Source organism: Schistocerca serialis, chromosome 2, assembly GCF_023864345.2.
Source record: "Schistocerca serialis cubense isolate TAMUIC-IGC-003099 chromosome 2, iqSchSeri2.2, whole genome shotgun sequence".
Lineage (NCBI taxonomy): Eukaryota > Metazoa > Arthropoda > Insecta > Orthoptera > Acrididae > Schistocerca > Schistocerca serialis.
In genome coordinates, this window is record NC_064639.1 from 411193476 (window position 1) to 411217417 (window position 23942).

General features: G+C 42.8%; 1 protein-coding gene across 5 annotated transcripts in view; it reads left to right on the forward strand.

Annotated features, from left to right (window-relative positions):
• The window catches only part of LOC126457249 (serologically defined colon cancer antigen 8 homolog), a 234878-nt gene that overhangs the window by 70080 nt on the left and 140856 nt on the right, over window positions 1-23942 (forward strand). For all 5 annotated transcript variants that reach the window (XM_050093402.1, XM_050093404.1, XM_050093403.1 and 2 more), the window contains exon 7: window positions 7093-7387. In XM_050093402.1, the coding sequence (XP_049949359.1) occupies window positions 7093-7387 (295 nt within the window). The remainder of the gene's footprint in view (window positions 1-7092; window positions 7388-23942) is intronic.

Consider the following 23942-nt stretch of genomic DNA (forward strand, 5'->3'; position numbering starts at 1 on the left):
ATGAAAGGAGAAAATACAAAAATGCAGTAAATGAAGCAGACAAAAAGGATCACAAACATCTCAAAAATGAGATCGACAGGAGGTGCAAAATGGCTAAGCAGGAAGGCTAGAGGACAAATGTAAGGATGTAGAGGCATATCTCACTAGGGGTAATATAGATACTGCCTACAGGAAAATTAAAGAGACCTTTGGAGGAAAGAGAACCACTTGTAGGAATTTCAAGAGCTCAGATGGAAACCCAGTTCTAAGCAAAGAAGGGAAAGCAGAATGGTGGAAGGAGTATATAGAGGGTCTATACAAGGGCGATGTACTTGAGGACAATATTATGGAAATGGAAGAGGATTGTAGATGAAGAGGAAATGGGAGCTATGATACTGCGTGGAGATTTTGACAGAGCACTGAAAGACCTAAGTTGAAACAAGGCCCCGGGAGTAGACAACATTCCATTAGAACTACTGATAATCTTGGGATAGCCAGCCCTGGCAAAACTCTACCATTTGGTGAGCAAGAGGTATGAGAGAGGCAAAATACCCTCATACTTCAAGAAGAATATAATAATTCCAATCCCAAAGAAAGTAGGTGTTGACAGGTGTGAAAATTACCGAACTATCAGTTTAATAGGTCATGGCTGCACAATACTAACGTGAATTCCTTACAGACGAATGGAAAAACTGGTAGAAGCCGATCTTGGGGAAGATCAGTTTGGATTCTGTAGAAATTTTGGAACACGTGAGGCAATACTGACCCTACGACTTACCTTAGAAGATAGATTAATGAAAGGCAAACCTGCATTTCTAGCATTTGTAGACTTAGAGAAAGCTTTTGAAATATTGACTGGAATACTCTCTTTCAAATTCTGAAGGTGGCAGGGGTAAAATACAAGGAGCAAAAGGTTATGTACAATTTGTACAGAAACCAGATGGCAGTTATAAGAGTCGAGGGGCGTGAAAGGGAAGCAGTGGTTGGGAAGGGAGTGAGGCAGGGTTGTAGCCTATCCCTGATGTTATTCAATCTGTATATTGAGCAAGCAGTAAAGGAAACAAAACAAAAATTTGGGGTAGGAATTAAAATCCATCGAGAAGAAATAAAAACTTTGAGGTTTGCCGACGAGATTGCAATTCTGTCAGAGACACCAAAGGACCTGGAAGAGCAGTTGAACGGAATGGACAGTGTCTTGAAAGGAGGATATAAGATGAACATCAACAAAAGCAATACAAGCATAATGGAATGTAGTCGAATTAGGTCAGATAATGTTGAGGGAATTAGATTACAAAATGAGATACTTGAAGTAGTAAATGAGTTTTGCTATTTGGGGAGCAAAACAACTTATGATAGTCGAAGTAGAGAGGATATAAAAGGTAGACTGGCAATGGCAAAAAAAGCATTTCTGAAGAAGAGAAATTTGCTAACGTCGAATATAGATTTAAGTTTCACGAAGTCGTTTCTGAATGTATTTGTATGGAGTGTAGCCATGTATGGAAGTGAAACATGGACGATAAATAGTTTGGACAAGAAGAGAAGCTTTTGTAATGTGGTGCTACAGAAGAATGCTGAAGGTTAGATGGGTAGATCACATAACTAATGAGGAGGTACTGAATAGAATTGGGGAGAAGGGAAATTTGTGGTACAACTTGACTAGAGGAAGGGATCGGTTGGTAGGACATGTTATGAGGCATGAAGGGATCACCAATTTAGTATTGGAGGGCAGTGTGGAGGGTAAAAATCATATAGGGAGACCAAGAGATGATTACACTAAGCAGATCAGAAAGATGTAGATTGCAGTAGGTACTGGGAGATGAAGAAGCTTGCACAGGATAGAGTAGCATGGAGAGCTGCATCAAACCAGTCTCTGGACTGAAGACCACAACAACAACAATAGCAAATTTTGTGTAGCTTTTTGCCAGATAATATCTCATTTAGCTCTTTCGTGGCTCTGCTGGTCATAACTGTCAGTTACATGATATTATTTCATCAGTGACTTGTGCTTCTCTGATCTTTGGATTCATTATGCTTCAAACATTGATTGTACACAGCTGTGGGATTTTACAGATGAATAACCCCTTGGGTAGTAGAACAGGTACAACTTCATACTGTAAACGTATTTGTACTCAGTTTTATCCATTCAAACTGGGATACTTCCCTTGTTAGTGTAAGTGGTTTTCCTTGCCAGCACTTGTTACCAATTCTCTTAGGGGTTCGAGTCTCGGTCGGGCACACAGTTTTAATCTGCCAGGAAGTTTTTCTTAGGGGTACTTTTATATGGTGGCTGAAGGAGCCATTCCAATTAATGTGCAGCATGTAAAAAAGAATAAACAAATTTTATTTAAACTTGTAACCTGAATACAACAAGGCAGTTTTTGGATTTGAATCTGCACCACTGGGTTCCAACACACCAATAGTCACTGATGTTGCCCTTGGAGAGGTTTTACAAGAGCGACATTGGTGTTGCTATACTGGTGGAGAGCAGAAGAGCACAAGGACAGTCCAGAAGAGAGGTCCCAGCAAGATGAAGTTCATAGTTGTTCAGAGATAGCTAGGCTGCTGCAGACAATGCAGTGAGATGCGGTCCATCATAAAGGTTTTGAAAGCCTTGAGCATAACCCAGTAGCAATGCTGAGATGCATGTTAATTGGTCGCAGGTGGGCTGACATTGGGCCCAATGTGGAGAACTCAGACAAGAGGCAGAGTGAACACTCAGACGTGGCTCAGAGCAAAAGACTGCACTGGGACAAAGTGAGCTCGAATTGTGAGACCAGCTGGATGAAGTCGGTGCTTGACCTGGAGTGACTCCCAATGTGAAACTGGTGAAGAATGGCCAGGCAGCATCCTTTATAATCCCCTTGCAGAAGGATACTGCCATGAAATTCAGCACGCAAATGACCTTTGGAGGAAGAATCGGTGCCTGCGATTACAGCTTTGGTTGCAGTGATGAACATGCTGCTAGTGGCAAAGCTGGCACCGTGTGTTACTATGGCAGCTTTCAGATATGTGCTTGACAGCAACTCAGTGCACTTAGGTTCCTACCTTACTATTTTACTGCGATCTCCAGCAGTGGTGTTGCTAGTAACCAAAGGCGCGGCAGCCTGCAGCACTCACCTGTGTATGTGGCAGTTGGATCTCAGGTGGATACAATATCCATCCCCCTTAAAGAGGGGTGGCGAAGCCAACTCAGAGGTGATGCAGCAACCACCAAGAGGAGGCATCGTGAGACCGGTGAGCTGGTGGCGGCAGATGGTGAGAGGTGATGCTCAACCAAAGGCAGCTGCCTGTGGCATGACAAAGCTGATGGGCCGGTGAGGCACTCAATGGGGTGCTAATGCGGCCACCAGGAAAGGCTGCCACAATCGGGAACTTGAAAAACAAACAGGCAGGCAGGAATTTCATCGAGAAAGACATGTCCAATGCTGAGATGCAGTGACAGCGACTGGACCAAGTGTGGCCCAGTGTTTTGCACTGGAACTTCTATGAACAACCTGCCGTATGACCAGCGGAAGGGACAGGAAACAGGAGGGATTGCTCGACCAAGGATGATCCAGTACGAAATGTAAAAGCAGAAATAGATTAAGGAAGCAATGCAGAAAATGAAACCATAGGAATAGAGGACATGACAGTTGCATTGAGAGGGTGTTACATGTGGCCTGGCAATGGAGGTGGCTCCGCCATCAGAGGAGATGGCCTTGCCAGTGGCTGAGGTGACTTTGGCATAGGTAGCTGCCCCACCGACAGAAGGTGACTCATTGAAACTTGCAAGTGGAGGCGGAGGAGGAGACAGCTCTGCAGATGCTCAACCTGACATCAGAGCAGCAACAGGACTGGATCAAAGGAGCCAGCAGTGATAGGGCCAGGGACAACGGCATGGCGCTGACAAGCTCGACCAGAATTTGATGTGTCAGTGAGATGTCAGCAGAGTGCTGTTGGGCTTGACTGGGAGCAACAGCATTTGTGTAGCTCTTGATGATGAGAGGAAGGACTCGAGTAGAAACCAGGAGTGGCGTCTGGGTAACATCTGGACAAGTTAATTGTTCTGTTGCATGTAGCAACTCTGTCGATACAGTTGGAGGCAACGAGGTCATACTGAAGTGAGAGCCACATATGTGATGAGAGAGAGGAAAAAAAACAGCAACTTTAGTAGTGCACAGATTGATACCTACACTGTTAGAGCAAGCACAGTATGACAAAATCTAACAATCACTGGTGCGATGAAATCCACTACTTGTTGCCAAGTTTTGCATTGTGGCCAAAGCAGCCTTCCCCTATAGGGGATACTTGAGCTAGGAAGAATAAATTAACTTTATTTATACCCATTAAATGAACACAACGCAGTTATTTGGGCACGAATCCACACTACATGGTTCCAGCACTCTGTTAAGTCACTGACTTTGTGCTTGGAGAGTTCTTAGAATGGTGGCACTGGTGCAGCCACATTGGTGGAGAGTGGTAGAGGTCAAGGACGGCCCAAAAGAGATGTCCCAGCAATTCGGAAGCTCTTAGCCAGGATGCAGTCGTCACTTGGTCTGGAGCAACTCTCGAAGTGAAACTGGTGCAGAATGGCCAGGCAGTATCCATTATAGCCACCCATTGATGGCTACTGTCATGATGTTCAGCGGACACGTGAGCTGTGAAGGAAGAATCATAGCCCGTGATGGCATTGTTGACTGCAGCGACTCTTGTGCTGCTAGCAGCAAAGCTGGTGCCTCATGTTACTGAGGCGGCTGTGGGAGATGCAGTTAACAGCAACTAAATGTGCTTTTGTTGTTGTAATACTGTTTTCCTGTGATATCCCACAGTACATGTCTGTGAGTGTGGTGGTTGGATCCCAGGTGGATACAATAGGTGCCTTTTACACTTAATGCCTTGCTACCATTTCTTTAGAGGCCACCATTATTTGCAACATGTTTGAACTAAGGACAGTTAAGAGGCCCCTCTATTACTGCATCTGCTTGAATCTGACATGGGATGCAGTAGGATTTTCAGTAGTAGAGGTGTATCGTACTGGCTCAGGTTCACTGTCACTTTCACTCAACACTTCATACTTGTTGATAATGAGACTGGGTGTTGTATGCTACACTCTTCCCTCACAGTGCTTCACCTGTACTGAGTATCTGATTCTGCCACTGGCATGCTACTTACAATCTGGTGAATGTATGTGTTGTAAATCAGTCTTCTTGAGAGTCTGTGGGAATATACAGGTACATTTCTCAGGATAGTTCTCTCAGCATATACACTTGCAATAGCTTCCAGTTGTTGAAACAAAGTCAAAGAAGCTTTGTATGAATTTGAGCCCATTCTTTCCGGCCTGGGAACAGTGTTCTCTTTGAGTTTTGACTGTAATTAAGATCAGTGAATGTATATTCTTAAGTTATACAAATAAGGTAACTCATGTACCAACACTGACGTGTAATACTGAATGCCACAAACAAAAAACGGAAAGAAAAAACATGCTTTAATGAAAGAGCTATGATTACTATGCAAACTTCAATGCCTAGCATGTGCTGATTGTGAAGCTTTTTATTGAAAATTTATCACACTTTAGATTTATGACTTGACAAAGAGTGTTAAGATATTGTAAAAATATTGGTATTATTAAATGGCTAACCCATTTCATGGCACAAGATCCCAGTTCCAGGCTGCCTGTCTAACTGTTTCAAGGAACAACAAATTTGATTTTCAGTATTTTGCATTGATCAAATTTAAAAAGTTTAAATGCTGTTACAATCTATTCAATAAGAGGTATACTCTTACGTTAAAGTTTTAACACAGTAAGACAATTATTATACATGGGAAAAGTGTATATGCCCTGAGCGAGCGTAACTCATCCTGTGGAAATACCCAAACTATATTTATCCAGTATTTGAGACTTGCAACAAAGTTTACATATAATTTCAAACTTTTTTTGGAATTCTTCCTCACTGACATCCACCACAAAATGAAGGAAAGAAACAACTGCATCACTTGATACATTTTCACTGTTCATGCAGTAAAATTGCTGCATCAGACATAACATTTTTGTTTATTACTTTGTTACTACTGACTCTATTCACAAAACGTTTTGCAGGCAGTATCCACATATACCACCGAATGTGCCTGAAAATAATATCATTTTATGACACATAGGTCAGGAACTATGATGGCATAAGCATTGAGATGCATGAAAACCTAGCTTTTGCTTAAACTGGAAGGCCAATTACCCAGAATGTATTTATCCAGTGTTTCATAATGAGAGAACTTGGTGGCTTCCAACAATCTCTAAACATTATTTCAAACCTTTTCTAAACTTTTCCTCTCTTACACGCTTAAATATGTGATGTTAACACAGTAACTCATCTGTAAAGTAATCAGAAGTTTGAAGTTGTTTTATCCATGGGAGTTCAACTCCTTACAGTATTGTGTGAAATAATATACTGCTGCAGTGACTGGTAAAATATATTAATGTAGATCACTGTCATAAATTTAGTACAAACATATTTCAGGTGACACTCATAAACCAACAAAGAATTTAGTATTCTTGAATGGCTGAACACAGCTGTCTTATTTCATACAAATTATGTTTTGAATGCCAGTCATAAATTACTGAAAATTTTAAAAATACAAAAATGTATCACAACTCATTGAAATTTTTAAACAGCCAGCAAAGCATAACAAGTATAAGTTATGGATGTTACATTAATTTGGCTTGTAGGATGTTGAAATGGGCCATTTGTAGGTGGAATTCTCTGAACAATGTGGTCCCATTTACATACAGAGGAAGAACCATAAGCAGGATGAATGTACAAATGACAAGTGGAATGCACAAACTTCCAATAACTTTTTCATATTACGAAGTTTACCAGCACCTTCTACACTAGCTTGTCAGTGATGAGCATTGTAGTTTCAATTTATTCCATTCAAGATCATGAAAACCAGGCATAGTCTTGTGTCACATTTTTCCATTTGAATGAGCTCTTGCTCACATTTAGTATCACTCTATACTGCCGTAATAAAATGAAGTGCTAGTTCACATCTGATTCTCGCAGTTTAGCTTACCTCACTCTGTTTATTGTGCAATATAGTTTTATTAATTCAAGTTAAATAATTTCAATCTTGATTTTGCAGGCAGAAATGGAAGTACGTAGGTTGAAAGAGGAGCTGGACCGCCAGCATGAGAAACTACGTGACCTTCTGCAAGAGCAGGGCCGAAAAGTACAAGAAGAACGGGCAGCAGCAGAAAGACGATATGCTCAGCAAGTTGAGCAGCTGAGTTCTGATTTAGCCATGCAGTGGGATGCTGTCGGAAAGCTACAACTCGAACTAGAGCGGGAGCGTCGCATTGAAGCAGACTTGCGCCGTGAACTGCAGCAGAAAAATTGTGCTATAGAAGAACTCAAAAAGGAATTGCATACAAAAATTGGTAACTGATTATTGAAGACAGTAATTTTGCACTTAAATGCCTTCAGAAATCCTAATATATCTCTTCTTTCTTTCCCCTAGCATTTACCCTGTCAAGTATGGGGCCTGGTTTTCAGAATCTGGCAAATTTTTAATTTTTTTTTAAATTTAACTTTGTGCCAGTTATCCTTCCTGACATCACATTTGTCAAGGTAGCCTAAGGAAGGGAAGTCGTGCAGTATCTGTCTGTGAATCATGTTTTGTTCTACGTATTATTGTATTTTAACTGTTTGTGTTTCATATTCTCTGAGGTGGAAGTTATGTACCAGCCGAGTATTTGCCTAATTGAGTCTGGGAAACCACCAAAAATCCACACTCAGGCTGGCCAATGTACCAGCCCACAGCCATCAGTCTTCTACACAGATTCATTCTGGATCTGGCCCACCTCCGTGAATAGTGCACTTATGCTATTAGACCATGTCTCAGAAATCCTTGAATGTGTTGCTAAAATGAGGGCTGTTTTCTAGCTTCACACATTAAGCTGATGATGAAAGTTTACAGCATTAAACAGATTTGACAAGGCACTCATAATTACTTTCTGAGTCTCTCATTGTGAGGCTTATACCAGCTTGTTGCAGCTACGTTGCAACAATGCATTCATCTTTCTCATTCTTTTTATACCTTTAGTATAATACTATTTTTTCCATCAGTCTGTCTTTTGTATTTTTGCCCTTGTAAGTTATTTTACACCATGTGTTGTGTATGCATGTAAAATTTATTTTTAATATTACAATGGAAAATCCAGGATAGAATAATGACAGTGTTATGAAAAGGATAGACTGCTACCCACCATATAGTGGAGATGCTGAGTTGCAGACAGGGACATCAGAAAGACTGCTAAACAAGTAAGCTTTCAGCCGAAAGACATTCCTCTGAAGTAAACAACTTACAAATGTATTCACACAAACACAACTCTCACACAAGAACACTCGGCAGTCAGAGACAGATGTGTGAATTGTTTTTGTGTAGATGTGTGTACTCATTGTGGTCCAGAAAGTAGTCCCAGCTTGCTGCTCTTAGTTACACACTCTTACACTCACTCTGGATCTCATTGTTGCTCACAGCTGCCCCCCTACCATTCACTTTCCCCTCCTGCACTTTTTCTTGTTGTCAAAAGTCGCTTCATTTGTCCTAATTTAGAATCAGGCATTGTGATTTCTATTCTCCAATGTTACTTTATTGACTGAACAACCTACATTTTCACTTAACTCGTGTTGTGTTGTGGTCTTCCGGCCAGAGACTGGTTTGATGCAGTTCTCCATGCTACTCTATCCTGTGCAAGCTTTTTCATCTCCAAGTAACTACTGCACCCTATATCCTTCTGAATCTGCTTAATGTATTCATCTCTTGGTCTCCCCCTATAATTTTTCCCCTCCACTCTGCCCTCCAACACTAAATTGGCGATCCCTTGATGCCTCAGAATGTGTCCTACCAACCAATCCCTTCTTCTATTCAATTCATATTCTCCCCAGTTCTACTCAGTACTTCCTCATTAGTTATGTGATCTACCCATCTAATCTTCAGCATTCTTCTGTAGCACCACATTTCAAAAGCTTCTCTTCTTCTCTAAACTATTTATCATCCATGTTTCACTTCCATACATGGCTACACTCCACACAAATACTTTCAGGAAAGATTGCCTGACACTTAAATTTATACTTGATGTTAATAAATTCCTCCCCTTCAGAAACGCTTTCCTCGCCATTGCCAGTCTACATTTTATATCCTCTCTACTTTGACAACCATCAGTTATTTTGCTCCCCAAATAGCAGAACTCATCTACTACTTTAAGTGTCTCATTTTCTACTCTAATTCCCTCAGCATCACCTGATTTAATTAGAATACATTCTTTTATACTTATTTTGGTTTTGTTGATGTTCGTCTTATATTGTCCTTTCAAGCCACTGTCCATTCCGTTAGGCTGCTCTTGCAGGTCCTTTGCTGTCTCTGGCAGAATTACAATGTCGTTGGGAAACCTAAAACCTTTAATTTCTTCTCCGTGGATTTTAATTACTACCCCAAATTTTTCTTTTTGTTTCCTTTACTGCTTGCTCAATATACAGATTGAATAACATTTGGAATAGGCTACAACCATGTCTCACCCCCTTCCCAACCACTGCTTCCCTTTCATGCCCCTCGACTCTTATAACTGCCATCTGGTTTCTGTACAAATTATAAATAGCTTTTCCCTCCCTGTATTTGACCCCTGCCACCTTCAGAAATTGATTGAGAGTATTCCAGTCAACATTGTCAAAAGCTATCTCCAAGTCTACAAATGCTAGAAATGTAGGGTCAGTACTGCTTCACGTGTTCCAGCATTTCTACATAGTCCAAACTGATCTTTCTGAAGGTCAGCTTCTACCAGTTTTTCCATTCGTCTGTAAAGAATTCACGTTAGTATTTTGCAGCCGTGACTTATTAAACTGATAGTTCAGTAATTTTCACACCTGTCAACACCTGCTTTCTTTGGGATTGGAATTATTATATTCTTCATGAAGTCTGAGGGTATTTTGCCTGTCTCATACATCTTGCTCACCACATGGTACAGTTTATAGCTGGCTCTCCCAAGGCTATCAGAAGTTCTAATGGAATGTTGTGTACTCATGGGGCCTTGTTTCGACTCAGGTCTTTCAGTGCTCTGTCAACTTCTTCACGCAGTATCATATCTCCCATTTCATCTTTATCTACATGCTCTTTCATTTCCATAATGTTGCCCTACAGTACATCACCCTTATATAGACCCTCTGTAAACTCATTCCACCTTTTTGCTTTCCCTTCTTTGCTTAGAACTAATTTGCCATCTGAGCTCTTAATATTCCTACAAGTGGTTCTCTTTTCTACAAAGGTCTCTTTAATTTCCCTAGTGAGATATGCCTCTATGTCCTTACATTTGTCCTCTAGCCATCCCCGCTTCACCATTTTGCATTTCCTGTCGATCTCATTTTTAGACTTTTGTATCCCTTTTTGCCTGCTTCATTTACTGCATTTTTATATTTCCTCCTTTCATCATTTAAATTTAGTATCTCTTCTGTTACCCAAGGATTTCTAATAGCCCTCATCTTTTTACCTACTTCATCCTCTGCTGCCTTCACTATTTCATCTCTCAAAGCTACCCATTCTTCTTCCACTGTATTACTTTGCTCCAGTCTTGTCAATCGTTCCCTAATGCTCTCTCTAAAACTCTCTACAACCTCTGGTTCTTTCATTTTATCAAGGTCCCATCTCATTAAATTCCTACCTTATTGCCGTTTCTTCAGTATTAGTCTACAGTTCATAACAAATAAATTGTGCTCTCAGTCCACCTCTACCACTGGAAGTGTCTTACAGTTTAAAACCTGGTTCCTAAATCTGTGTCTTATCATTATATATCTGAAACCTTCCATGTCTCCAGGCCTCATCCACCTATACAACCTTCTCTTCCAGAATGAGATTTTCACTCTGCAACGCAGTGTGCGCTGATATGAAACTTCCTGGCAGATTAATACTGTGTGCCCGACTGAGACTCGAACTCGGGACCTTTGCCTTTCGCGGGCAAGTACTCTACCATCTGAGCTACCGAAGCACGACTCACGCCCGGTACTCACAGCTTTACTTCTGCCAGTATCTCATCTCCTACCTTCCAAACTTTACAGAAGCTCTCCTGCGAACCATGCAGAACTAGCACTCCTGAAAGAAAGGATATTGCGGAGACATGGCGTAGCCACAGTCTGGGGGATGTTTCCAGAATGAGATTTTCACTCTGCAGCGGAGTGTGCGCTGATATGTAACTTCCTGGCAGATTAAAACTGTGTGCCTGACCGAGACTCGAACTCGGGACCTTTGCCTTTCGCGGGCAAGTGCTCTACCATCTGAGCTACCGAAGCATGACTCACACCCGGTACTCACAGCTTTACTTCTGCCAGTATCTTGTCTCCTACCTTCCAAACTTTACAGAAGTTCTCCTGCGAACCATGCAGAACTAGCACTCCTAAAAGAAAGGATATTGCGGAGTCTTGGCTTGGCCACAGCCTGGGGGATCTTTCCAGAATGAGATTTTCACTCTGCAGTGGAGTGTGCGCTGATATGAAACTTCCTGGCAGATTAAAACTGTGTGCCTGACCGAGACTCGAACTCGGGACCTTTGCCTTTAGCGGGCAAGTGCTCTACCATCTGAGCTACCGAAGCATGACTCACGCCCGGTACTCACAGCTTTACTTCTGCCAGTATCTCGTCTCCTACCTTCCAAACTTTACAGAAGTTCTCCTGCGAATCATGCAGAACTAGCACTCCTAAAAGAAAGGATATTGCGGAGTCTTGGCTTAGCCACAGCCGGGGGGATGTTTCCAGAATGAGATTCTGGATACTTTTATAGTCTTTAGGTTCAGTAACCTTCAAGAATTTATTGTATACAAATGTACTTTTCTCCCCATATAAAATCCCTTGGTTTGTTAAAACCATGTTTATTTGGTTTTAGCCATTCAAGCTGGGACACTTTCCCTGTCAGTTCCTGCGAAAGCATGAAGTACACTCTGAAGATAACATATGTGACTATCAATTGAGAAGACATAAACACTTGTCAACTGTGTTCATTATTGTTGAGAGCCATATATTGCTTTTCAATTTGATGACATTTCTTCTTAGAAATTGGTAGTGACATACTTTGCTCTTACTTTATGAAACAGTGTTTTCGCTCAAAAATACTGTGAGGCCCACCCATAAAGCAAGTTTCCCTGGGATCATGAAAAGAAAGAAAACATGGTTTCATTGCAATACTTATTGGAAGAAACACAGGAAGTGTTGATCTGATTTTCAACATATTCACCACCATAATTCAGACCCTTATCATACCACTGGACCAACTTTTGCATTCCTGTGTCATAGAAGTCTACCACCTGGGATTGGAACCACTGTGTGATAACCATCTCTGCCTCTCTGTCAGTCTGAAAATGCAGACAGGAATTTTTTGAAGTTCCAGAACAGGTGCAAATCACAGTGAACGAGGTGTGGGCTGTAGAGTGGGTGATCAAACACTCTCCAGCCAAACATTTGCAGAAGATCTGTTGTCTACTGAGCCATGTGTGTGGTTGAGGATTATTGTTCAGTAAGACAACACTGACACTAAGCCTCCCATGCCATTGCTCTGAATGGCCTACTGCAATTTCCACATTGATGCGCAGTAATGCTCAGCATTCACCATCTCACCTCTGGACAGCAATTCAACAAGAACTCCCCATCCGTACCAGAACACTGAACACAGCACTTGCCTCGTCAACAGTGCTTGAATTTCATTTTTTATGGAGAGCCACTGTGACTCCATTGCATTGCCTGCTGCTTGATTTTTGGGTTATTATGTGCAACCCACACCTCATCATCTGTGATGATCTGCTGCAAAAACTTGTTTCCATCATCACAGTACCTATGCAGAAAAATCAAAGCTTCCTTCCATGTGTTTTGCTTTGTGTTCTGGTCTCAGTTGCTACACCACCCACTGTATGCTCTATTTATGGAACAACAGGTGCTTCGTGACAATTTAGTGCAAGGAGTGTCATATTTCTGGAAACTGGCTTCTGACTTTCGTGATTGTGGAGTGACGATTCTCAATAATACATTCCTGCACAATGTTGCCTGTCTTGATGGGTGTTGTGCTGCACTCGCCATCATGAACGTTTTGGCAACATGCTCCGAAGTCTCTGCTACAGAGATGCACTATCTCCTTGTTCATAACTTTAGGCGCATAGACTTGGTACAGGTGTCAATGTATTTCAGTCAGTGCTGTATTCTGTGCAGTCAAAAACTTTATCACCGACCACATTTTACACATGGTGGAATTTGCTACAGAACTACCATGAGACCTCAGGAAGTCGTTAATGCCTGCACCATGTCACATCATTAATGTCATGTAAGCACAGTCGTTTTTTGCAACATATATACTTATGAGGCAAATCATTGTGACCACCTACTTAAAAGCATGTTGGTACACCCTGTAGCACAATTCAGTACTGATATTGCATGCCATGGATTCGACAAGTACTTGATAGGTTTCCAGAGGTTAGTGGCACCAGATGCCTATGCACAGATCACACATGTCCTGTAATTTATGGGCGGTTGGTTTACGGATGCGGAGCTGGTGCCCGATAGTGTACCAAGTTGGGTTTCATCGGATTCAGATAACCAGACTTTGGTGGCCAAGACATCAACTTGAGTTTGTTATCGTGCTCCTCAAACCATTGCAGCACGATTCTGGCATTGTGTTACGGGCAATTATCCTACTGGAAGATTCCACCACTGTTGGGGAAGGCATCAAGCATGATGGGTTACAGGTGGTCCCTAATAGTGTTTGCGTAGTCCACAGCTGTCATGGTGCCTTCAGTTACTACTGCAAGTCCCATGAAAGCCCAGATGAGTGTCCCCCCCTAGTGTGATACTGCTCCTGTTGGCCTGTGTCCATAGTGTGCTGCATGTTTTGAGCAGCCTTTCACCTGGATAATGGAATCTGGAAGATCCTGTGCCCACTTAGTCTTAACTGACGATGTTATTGGACCAGGATGGGAACTCATAGCGGTCCTGTGCCGGGCAACACCATGTTCAGCTGTGTGTGCTCCAAAACACTTGTGCCTGTGCCAGCACTTTACTGTGTCATCAGATGTGCCACAGATCGCCGCTTATCGTACTTTAGAGAGCGGATATGCCTCCTATCACCATGTTCTGTGATGACGTATGGACGTCCAACCTCTTGTCTCCTACTCATAGTTTCAGCATTCTTCTACCACTTTCCATAGACGCTCACAACAGTAGCATGCAAACAGCCGACCAGCTTCATCATTTCCGAGATGCTCGCTCCCAGGCACTGGTCCACAACAATCTGGCTTTTGTCAGAGTCATCTAAGTTGGCAGATTTCACCATTTCTGCCTCTTATCATCACTAGAATGATTCCTCATTTGTTTCTGCTCCGCTCATATACTTCTCTTACTGTATCATGTGCCCTCAGCACCACCATGCAGCATACAAGTGGGCAGTGGTCGTAATGTTTTGGTTCATCGGTGTAGTTCACTAGGAGAGGAACGAGTGTGAAACTTTCTTATGGATGCACCTCATACCTGATTTACTATTCTGATTAGTTCATAATGTTTTTTGTTCTGATTGGTTTGTAATGTTTATGGACGTTAAGCGATCAACCCACAGTTTGTTGGCTCTTATTATATAATCTGATTATCATTTGCACATAAATTTATCTCTGAACTTGCTGAAAACAGTCTTCCTGTTAACTTAACTGTGTCTTACTGAAACTCACTCAGCTTTTGATTTGTGTGCCACATACATTACACTAATTTCTCATTTATTTTCCTGTATTTGTTCCATTTTCTTCTTGCCAAACAGTATATTATTGTACATTAACTTCACGATAAGGTAACCCCCCTCTGTTGCTCACACCCACGACACTTGCCATCCACATGATTTTCCCGTTCTGTTTTGTCTGTGTGATCTGCATTGAATTTGTGCCTTTTTCAGTACCTGTCTGATAACTCTCCATCCATTATTTTCAGCCATCATTGGCTTTCAGTTATGCAGTTTGCATAGTTTATGAAACACTATTGTAGCTGGAGGACACTATTCATCCATGCGAGAATTACTGCTACAACCTGAAACAAAGTAGTGTTTGTTATTTTATTACTTTCTTAGAGTCAGTACAACTTGGATATGCATAATTTTAGTTGTATCTAATAAATTACAGTTAATTTGATTTTTACCTAGAATACTTACCTACAAAAAGTAAATATTCACTATATTTTTAGTTTGTGGAATAAATGTCGAAGGAAAAACCTAGGGCAGAGTTTAGCAGAGATCCTGATGTTTGGCTGGAATGCTTGCTTGAGATGAGCGATGTAGATCCTTACAGTGATATTGCTGATTCATACTTATGTGTTGGTAAATGTGCCAACACCTTGTAGATAGAGGCGGCCTAAATGCACACTATCTAACGCAGACGGGCGTGAATTCTGGAACAGGATAAGTAGTGAATGGTATGCAAGAAAAGTATGCAGCTCCTCGAATACTTATCTTTTATTCTTTGATGTGAATTACAGCATTCGTGATGAGACATTTCATACGATAACTATCAAACTATCACTTGCTATGTAAGGCTAATGGCGCCTTGCTAGGTCGTAGCCATGGACTTAGCTGAATGCTATTCTAACTGTCTCTCGGCAAATGAGAGAAAGGCTTCGTCAGTGTAGTCGCTAGCAATGTCGTCGTACAACTGGGGTCGAGTGCCAGTCCGTAACTCGAGACCTGCCTTGTGGTGGCGCTTGGTCTGCGATCACACAGTGGCGACACGCGGGTCCAACATGTACTAAATGGACCGCGGCCGATTTAAGCTACCACCTAGCAAGTGTGGTGTCTGGTGGTGACACCACATTCCTCCTCCGCAAATCGGCGAACGGTCGTGTTATAAGGCTTCCGCCCGCCGTGGGGAGGACTCCATGTTGACGTATGCGATGAGGTGGGGAGCCTAACAACAGGCGAGGCTGTGCCACCCGCACCCGGCCATTCGGTCCGAGGGGAGCTAGGAAACGCCTGAAAACCTAGTCCAGGGTGCACGTCAACATGCGGTGTATGCGCCCGTAAAGAGACAGGAGGGGCCGAAGGGTCGACCTCCATTGCGTCGGGGTACCCGACGCGCGATGATGTCATGTGGTCCGGAGCGGGCAAGAGTTCCATGGCGGAGGACAGCTGGTCACGGGAAGCGTTCGGCGGCACGTGACCCAGGGAGGCGCTTGGCGGCTGCAGCGAAGCGTCGAATGCGGGCGGCGCCGGCGGGAGAACAGGCGGCGGCGGCTGCGGCGGCGCGTCGCCATGGGGCAAAATGGAAGGCATCGTCGGTAACACTTGGGGATGAGGCGAGCCAGTAGATGGGTCCACAGGGCGCTGACCGGACGGCACCGTCGCTGAAAGCAGACGGGGAGTGGCAGAACCCGTGCGACGACAGAGGCGCAGCTGATTGAGATGCCGACGCACCTCACCAGAGGCCCCCAAAACCAAATACATCGCGCGGCCGAGGCAGCGAAGAATGCGCCCTGCGAGCCAACGCCGTGAACCGCAAAAGTTGCGATAGAATACAACGTCGCCTGGAGCAAAAGCAGGAGTCTGCCGCTGCACAGGAACCTGATGCGGCGGATGCAGCAAAGACATCAAGGTTCGATGAGGACGACCGTGGAGCAACTCAGCCGGTGAGCGACCATCTCGGGGCTGAGAGCAATACGAAGACAAAAAGAGCAACAACGCGTCCTCCCGAGAATGCGACTCTTTCAACTTCAACATCTGTGACGTGAAAGACCGGACCAATCGTTCAGCGGCACCGTTTGACTGAGGCGAAAATGGCGCGGATGTCAGATGTTCAATACCATTGGCCTGGCAGAATGACTGAAATTCGGCGGACATGAACTGTGGGCCATTGTCGGAAACAATAGTCTGCGGAAGACCTTCAATGTAAAAGATAGCAGACAATGCTTGGATGGTGGCAGAGGACGTCGTGGAAGACATCCGGACAACAAAAGGAAAATTACTGAAGGCATCTACCAGAACCAACCATCGAGCATTCCAGAATGGACCAGTAAAATCTATGTGCAAGCGTTGCCAAGGGGAAGTGGCTTGTGGCCATGCAAAGACTTTCCGCGGCGGTGCGGATTGTTGTTCGGCACACGCCATGCAAGAAGAACACATATTCGTAATCGCAGCATCGATTCCGAACCAAGTACAGTGCTGACGAGCAAGTTGTTTCGTTCGCACTATACCCCAATGTCCTTGGTGAAGAAGCCGTAAGACAGAGGACTGTAACGAACGTGGGACCACGACTCTGGACTGATCATTATCAGAACGCAACAACAAAACACCACGTCGAACCAAAAAGTCTCTCCTTGTGAGCAAAAAATCGGCGAACCAACGGATTCTCGATCCGAGACTGTGACAAAGGCCATTGCGTAGCAACAAAACGCAAAACGGTAGCAAGGACAGGGTCAGCAGCTGTGGCTGTAGCTACACGACGAAAATCAATCGGAAACGATTCGACCACTTCATCGGTTTCTGAATCAATGAACATGCAAGCAAGGTCGGAAGAATCGAATGCTTTATCCTCAGCAACAGGCAAACGGGACAACGCATCGGCATTTCCGTGCTTAGCAGTGGACCGATACAAGATATCGTAGCGGTACTGCGAGAGGAAAATAGACCAGCGAATGAATTTCTGCGCTGTACGCGGAGGTACAGGCTTGTTCGGATGAAAAAGCGACGTCAAAGGTTTGTGGTCTGTGATGATGGTAAAATGACGACCATACAAGAAATCATGAAACTTAGTAACACCAAACATGAGAGCCAAAGCTTCTTTCTCTATCTGCGAGTAATTTCTTTGCGCAGACGAGAGCAATTTTGACGCAAAGGCAATAGGGCGATCATGCGAGCCAACTTTGTGCACAAGCACAGCACCGATCCCGAAATCCGATGCATCTACCATCAACAAAAGGGGTTTCTGGGGATCGAATGGCGTAAGGCAAGTATTAGAAAGCAACGCCGATTTCAACTGGCGAACAGCGCGTTCGCATTCCGTCTTCCAGAGAAACGGAACACCCTTACGGCGTAAGCTATGAAGCGGAGCTGAAATGGAAGAGGCATTGCGCACATTCACTCACACCTTGTGATGCTAAATCATTTAATGTTCTTGCGACCTCATCACGCAATGCGTGGGGAACATTGCCCGCTCGGAAAAATTTCGGTTGCGCGTTTACTTTCAGTTCCAAATGTGCTTCATAGTTCTTAGCGCAACCAAGGCCCGGTGCAAAAATGTCTGCAAATTCTTCACATAGCCGAGAAACACTGTCTGAAGGCACAGTCTGGTTCACAGATAGGACCTGATTTACAATAGACATGTTAAACAACTGAAATAAATCTAAGCCAAACAAGTTCACTGCAGTAGAAGAACGGAGAACGTAAAATGACACAAGTTTTGTTTGTCCCTTATATGTTGCAAGAAGGGTGCACTGTCCTAACACAGGGAGAAGCTGTCCTGAATAACTTTTTAACTGAACATTTGCAGCACGCAACGGAGGTTTGCCCAGTTGTTTGTACGTGTCGTGATTGAGCAATGAAACTGCAGCTCCGGTATCGAGCTGGAATGGTACGACCGTGCCATTAAAGTCCAAATCTACAAAAAGTTTATTGTCCTGCTGACGACAAGAGCGACTGTCTTGTGCAATTTGAACTGATACAGGTACAGCATCACTTGCTAATTGACGCGATTTCCGGCGACGTCGACGCACACGTTTTGTGGGACGAACACAGTCACTGTTAGAGAAAGTGGCACTGGACGAAGTGAAATTAACTACATGAATGTCCATGGGGCTGGAATGGTTGTGATTGTCTGATCTGAGCTTTTTCTGGCAAACACTTTGAAGATGTCCTTTCTTATTACAGAAAAAGCAAATAGCTTGGCGTGACGGGCAATTTTCACGCGAATGTCTAGTTGCACACTGTGGGCATGATTTCACTGCATTTGTAAGCTGGCGCGGCACACCTGGTTTAAAGCGTGGCGGCAGCTGTGCGGACGTGTGCGAGGGCAGTTTACCGGGCCGCTTAGCGCGCCCGGCAGGCCGGTTAATGTTACACACGGCTGGCGAAGTTTCAAATGATTCCTGAGCCAAGTCAAGCGTGTCTTGTCTATCCAATATGTCTATCACTTGTTGAAGGGAGGGATTAACTAGTTTCAAAATCTGTTCCCGTATGCGAACATCAGAAACGTTCTGTGCAATTGCATCACGCACCATAGTATCTGAATAAGGAAGGCCACAGTCACATTCAAACGCACAATCCCTAGTAAGGCCTTGCAAAGTTGCAACCCACTCCCTATTAGTTTGACCGGCCGTACGTTTTGTACGAAAGAACGTATACCTTTTTGCAACGACATTTACTGTTTCTTTGAAATAGACGTCCAATGCCGACAAAATTTCTTCGTAGGACAGAGTTGCTACTTCGCGTCGGGGAAACAATTTCTCTATTACACGGTACGTTTGCACGCCGACACAAGACAATAAGTGAGGCTGCCGCTCGTTACCTTGAATTCTGTAGGCAGCGAGATGAAATCCAAACTGGCGGGACCACTCAGTCCAGGTCTCGTGCTGTGCATCAAAATTGCGAAACTGCGGTGCAACTGCAGGTTGTGGCTGCGGGAGCGATGAAGTGGCGGCTGCCGCATCGGTTTGAATGGCACGTTGACCCTGGACGAGCTGTCCAAGGGCATCCAATAACGCCTGCGTCTGCTGATTCTGCAAGCGATAAAATTCGGACAGTACATCTGGAGATTGTGGCGAAGCCATGACACAAGTAAATGTAAGCAATTAGAAAGAACAAGACCCTTTCCGTTGTCTCGTAGCCAATGATGTGTTGGTAAATGTGCCAACACCTTGTAGATAGAGGCGGCCTAAATGCATGCTATCTAACGCAGACGGGTGTGAATTCTGGAACAGGATAAGTAGTGAATGGTATGCAAGAAAAGTATGCAGCTCCTCGAATACTTATCTTTTATTCTTTGATGTGAATTACAGCATTCGTGATGAGACATTTCATACGATAACTATCAAACTATCACTTGCTATGTAAGGCTAATGGCGCCTTGCTAGGTCGTAGCCATGGACTTAGCTGAATGCTATTCTAACTGTCTCTCGGCAAATGAGAGAAAGGCTTCGTCAGTGTAGTCGCTAGCAATGTCGTCGTACAACTGGGGTCAAGTGCCAGTCCGTAACTCGAGACCTACCTTGTGGTGGCGCTCGGTCTGCGATCACATAGTGGCGACACGCGGGTCCAACATGTACTAAATGGACCGCGGCCAATTTAAGCTACCACCTAGCAAGTGTGGTGTCTGGCGGTGACACCACACATACAATGAGGATTGTGTAAATGAAAGCAGTCGTGATTCGGGAACAGAACAAGAACTGTTCAGAAAATGATGAATTTGAGTCACAGGAAGAAATGCTTCAAGATGATGTATTTCTTTTATGAAAAGATGGAATAATTAAATGGAGGAAAAGTAAATTTTCTACCATTGTTTGAATAAGAGCTTGTAAAGTTATTAAGCATTTACTTGGACTGAAAACTGATGCTCATATAACAGACAGAAACAGATATTAAGTTATTCTTGAATGAAAATGTAATTAATACCCATTGCTGCAGCGTATACTAATATGAAATTTGTGGTAAATTGTGGTAAATTTTCTAGGGGAAGGAATGCTAAAGAAACTGATGTCTTTGAGAGCAGAGCTCTATCAGTTGGTAATATGTGTGTGGATCTCTGAGACATTCTAGAAATAGTTTATCAAGCTTGTGGGATAACTCAAAAGGGCAACAGAATTGAATCATGCTACTTGTGCATGAATAAAAACCAATTCAGGCTGCACTTGAGATGTCTCAGATTTCATAGTATCCTTGATAGAGGTGTTCACAGAGAGAATGATAAATTGGCTGCTATCTAGAGATACTGGAGCTATGTGCAAACAATTGCCAAAAATATTTGTCACCTAGTGTATGCCTTACTGTATGTGTATACTAAACAAATAAAATTTATATATAAATAAAACACTTCTAAAACCATCCATTTACACTGGTAAAAGTGCCCAAATACACTGTTTATGTCATGGGTGACACCTGTCATCTGCACAAGTAACCAAGTCAGGAATTATCGCACGAGTAACGCAGGGTTAATGCACTGCTGTATGTCATCTCTTTTGTATTAATAACACTTAAGGTACAGAGTCTAGAAAGTACTGTACGAAACATTTAATGGGTTGAAATCCTTGCATTAAACAGTTCGTGCGCTAAAATGCTCTTTCAGGGTTGGTCTGTTAATTAGAAGCCGTGAGTGGTCAGATAAGTTTAATAATTCAGTAGCAGCTTTTCTGTGACAATGTAAAACTGTTTCTGATATCTGCTCATGAAACAAGTGTGCTCCTAGAACTTAAACACAGTTTCCCCCATTTGTAATCACTTTTCTAGAGAGGTTTTTATCAGTCATTTCCATTTATTTCAAACTGTTGATGTATACAATAGACATTTTTTAGCAATTCTAAATGAACTTTTTAAAGTTTTCCCACTTCCTTTTTTTTATGCAGTCAGATGTAGAGGGCTGCGCACAGCTACAAAACTCCTGTTCCACCAGGTTCTGTTTCCTACTTTTGCCCTCTATTTCGATATGCAGCAAGATCTTATGGATTCCATCTCTCCGCCTTTTCTTTGGTCTTCCTAGTCATCTTCTTCCATGGGGAGTAAACTCCGTGGATTTCAGTTTCAAAGACTATTGATGTTTCCCATACAAATTGTTTGGTTCTCATGAGACCTACAATATTTAGTCTGCTATAGATCTCATTTAGATTACAATGATGCCAGATCCTCCATTCCCCAGTGATATCAGCTTGTAACAGACCATAGATCTTCTAAAAACTTTCCACTTGAAAACACACTGGACACTGCAAGTTTCACATCTGTACAGCACTATGCGTTGGATCTGTTTTTGTACAGCTGAACTTGGAAATTCCTTGAGATACCGCACAATTGAAAAAGTTGACTGAGACTGAAGTACAGTTGGTCTGTGATTTTGATGCTCACTTTGATTTCTGCATCACATGATGTGTCCTCTCTAAAGGTCACCACCAGATATTTAAAATTGTCAACCATTTTGTAGGATCAGATTCTATCAGCAGTTGGAGCGAATCTCTTGAATAGGCATGAGTCCTGCTCAATACCAGATACTTGGCCTTCAGTTCATCCACAAGGAGACTAATCTTGCTCACTGCCACCTCTACGCTGTTGCTTATTCCTTCATTATCTTTTCGGGTGCCAAGTTGAACAATATTAGAGACACACCATCATCTTGTATCAGCTGTGTGATTATATCAAAGCTCTATGTGACTTCACTCCCAAACTTCACTTTTTCTTTTGAGTAAGTGAGAAAACTCTTAACTAGGTGTTGAGTTTCGTGTGTATTTCAAACTCGTGTATTTCATCAGGCTTTCCCAGTGAATGCAGTCGTACACTTTCTTAAAATCCATGAAGAGCACAGGAAGGTCTTTACCAAATACTCACGTCTTCTTGGTGGTAAGCTGTTGCCATGCTTTCTGAAACACCCTGATATTCACAACTCATTTCTTCTGCAAATGGTGGGATTCTCTTCAGTAAACAGTTTATAGCAGATGCACATGAGTGTGATTGCTGTGTACATGATGCAGCCCCTTTAGTCAACTTTCTTGTGTGTAGGACAGATGACTGCTGTCTTCCAGTCTTCTGGGATCCTCTTTGTTACTTGGTGAATTCTCCTGTGAAATCTCTCCCCTCCAGCTTTATTGACTTCCATATGGGTTGCATCTTCTCCTAGACTTTTGTTCTTGTTCAACTTCATTATCAAATTCTTCATTTCTTCCAGTGTAGATGATGCGTAATCTAAATCTATAAAGTCACGAGTTGGAATTCAAACAGATCTTTAGGTTCATCACAGTTGAGGTGCTCCCTGAAGTATTCTTTCCATCTTTTAATGATGTTGAACTCATTGGTGAGTATGGTCCCTTTATTGCCCTTGACAAACTTTTATGGGTATGGTATCTTTTCTTAAAGATGTTATGTTTGTGGTACATCTTTTGAGCCCCTTTTTCTGAGAAATCTTGTTGAAACTTCTCTGTCATTCATTTGAGTTACATTCTCTTTGCTATCCTTCAGCTTTGCTTGGGCAGTTCTTTGTACTTCTTCGAACTGTGTTTTGTCTTGATCAAAATTTGTGCATTTGTCCAGATCTCCTTGGCTTGTTTCCTCTTGGCTAATGCTTTAATGCAGTCATTGCCAGACCAAATCTTCTTTCCCCTGACCTTCTTATTAATGACTACGTTTGCCACCTTTCTTCTGTGTTCTTTTGTGAATCTTTTTCCTTCAGAATTTCAAAGAAGTTGCTGAACTGTAGGTGAAATTCACCTTTCTCTGCAGTGTCTCAGAGAATATCGATGTGGTAGTGTACTACTTTCTTAAGACTGTTTTTGACTTTGACTTCGGGTTTGGATTGAACATGTAGCCAGTATTTTACTAGGAAGTAGATCCTCCCACGCTCTGTACCCTGTTCTGTCTTTACACCCATCACTTAATTCTTTGATTTTACATCAGCTGCAATATGATATATTTGACTAATTCTTTTAACATCTGGTGACACCAAAGTTCCCTTGTGTATATTCTTCCTTTGGAAATTTGTACTACTTGTGAATATCACTTTCTGTATTGCAGAGGTGATGAACATGATAGCATTGTTGTTGCTGATTTCTTGTAAACTGTTTCTTCCAGTTGTTGAATTGAGTACGCCTTCTCTTCCCACTTCAGCATTCATGTTGCCTGGTTGGACTTTGCAACTGTATGCAGAATGGTATCCACCATAGTCCCCAATGCCACACACAATTTGTCCATTGTTTGGGGAGTATTTCCTTTTGTGAGAACATGGAAGTTCACAAGTGACATTTAACATCTC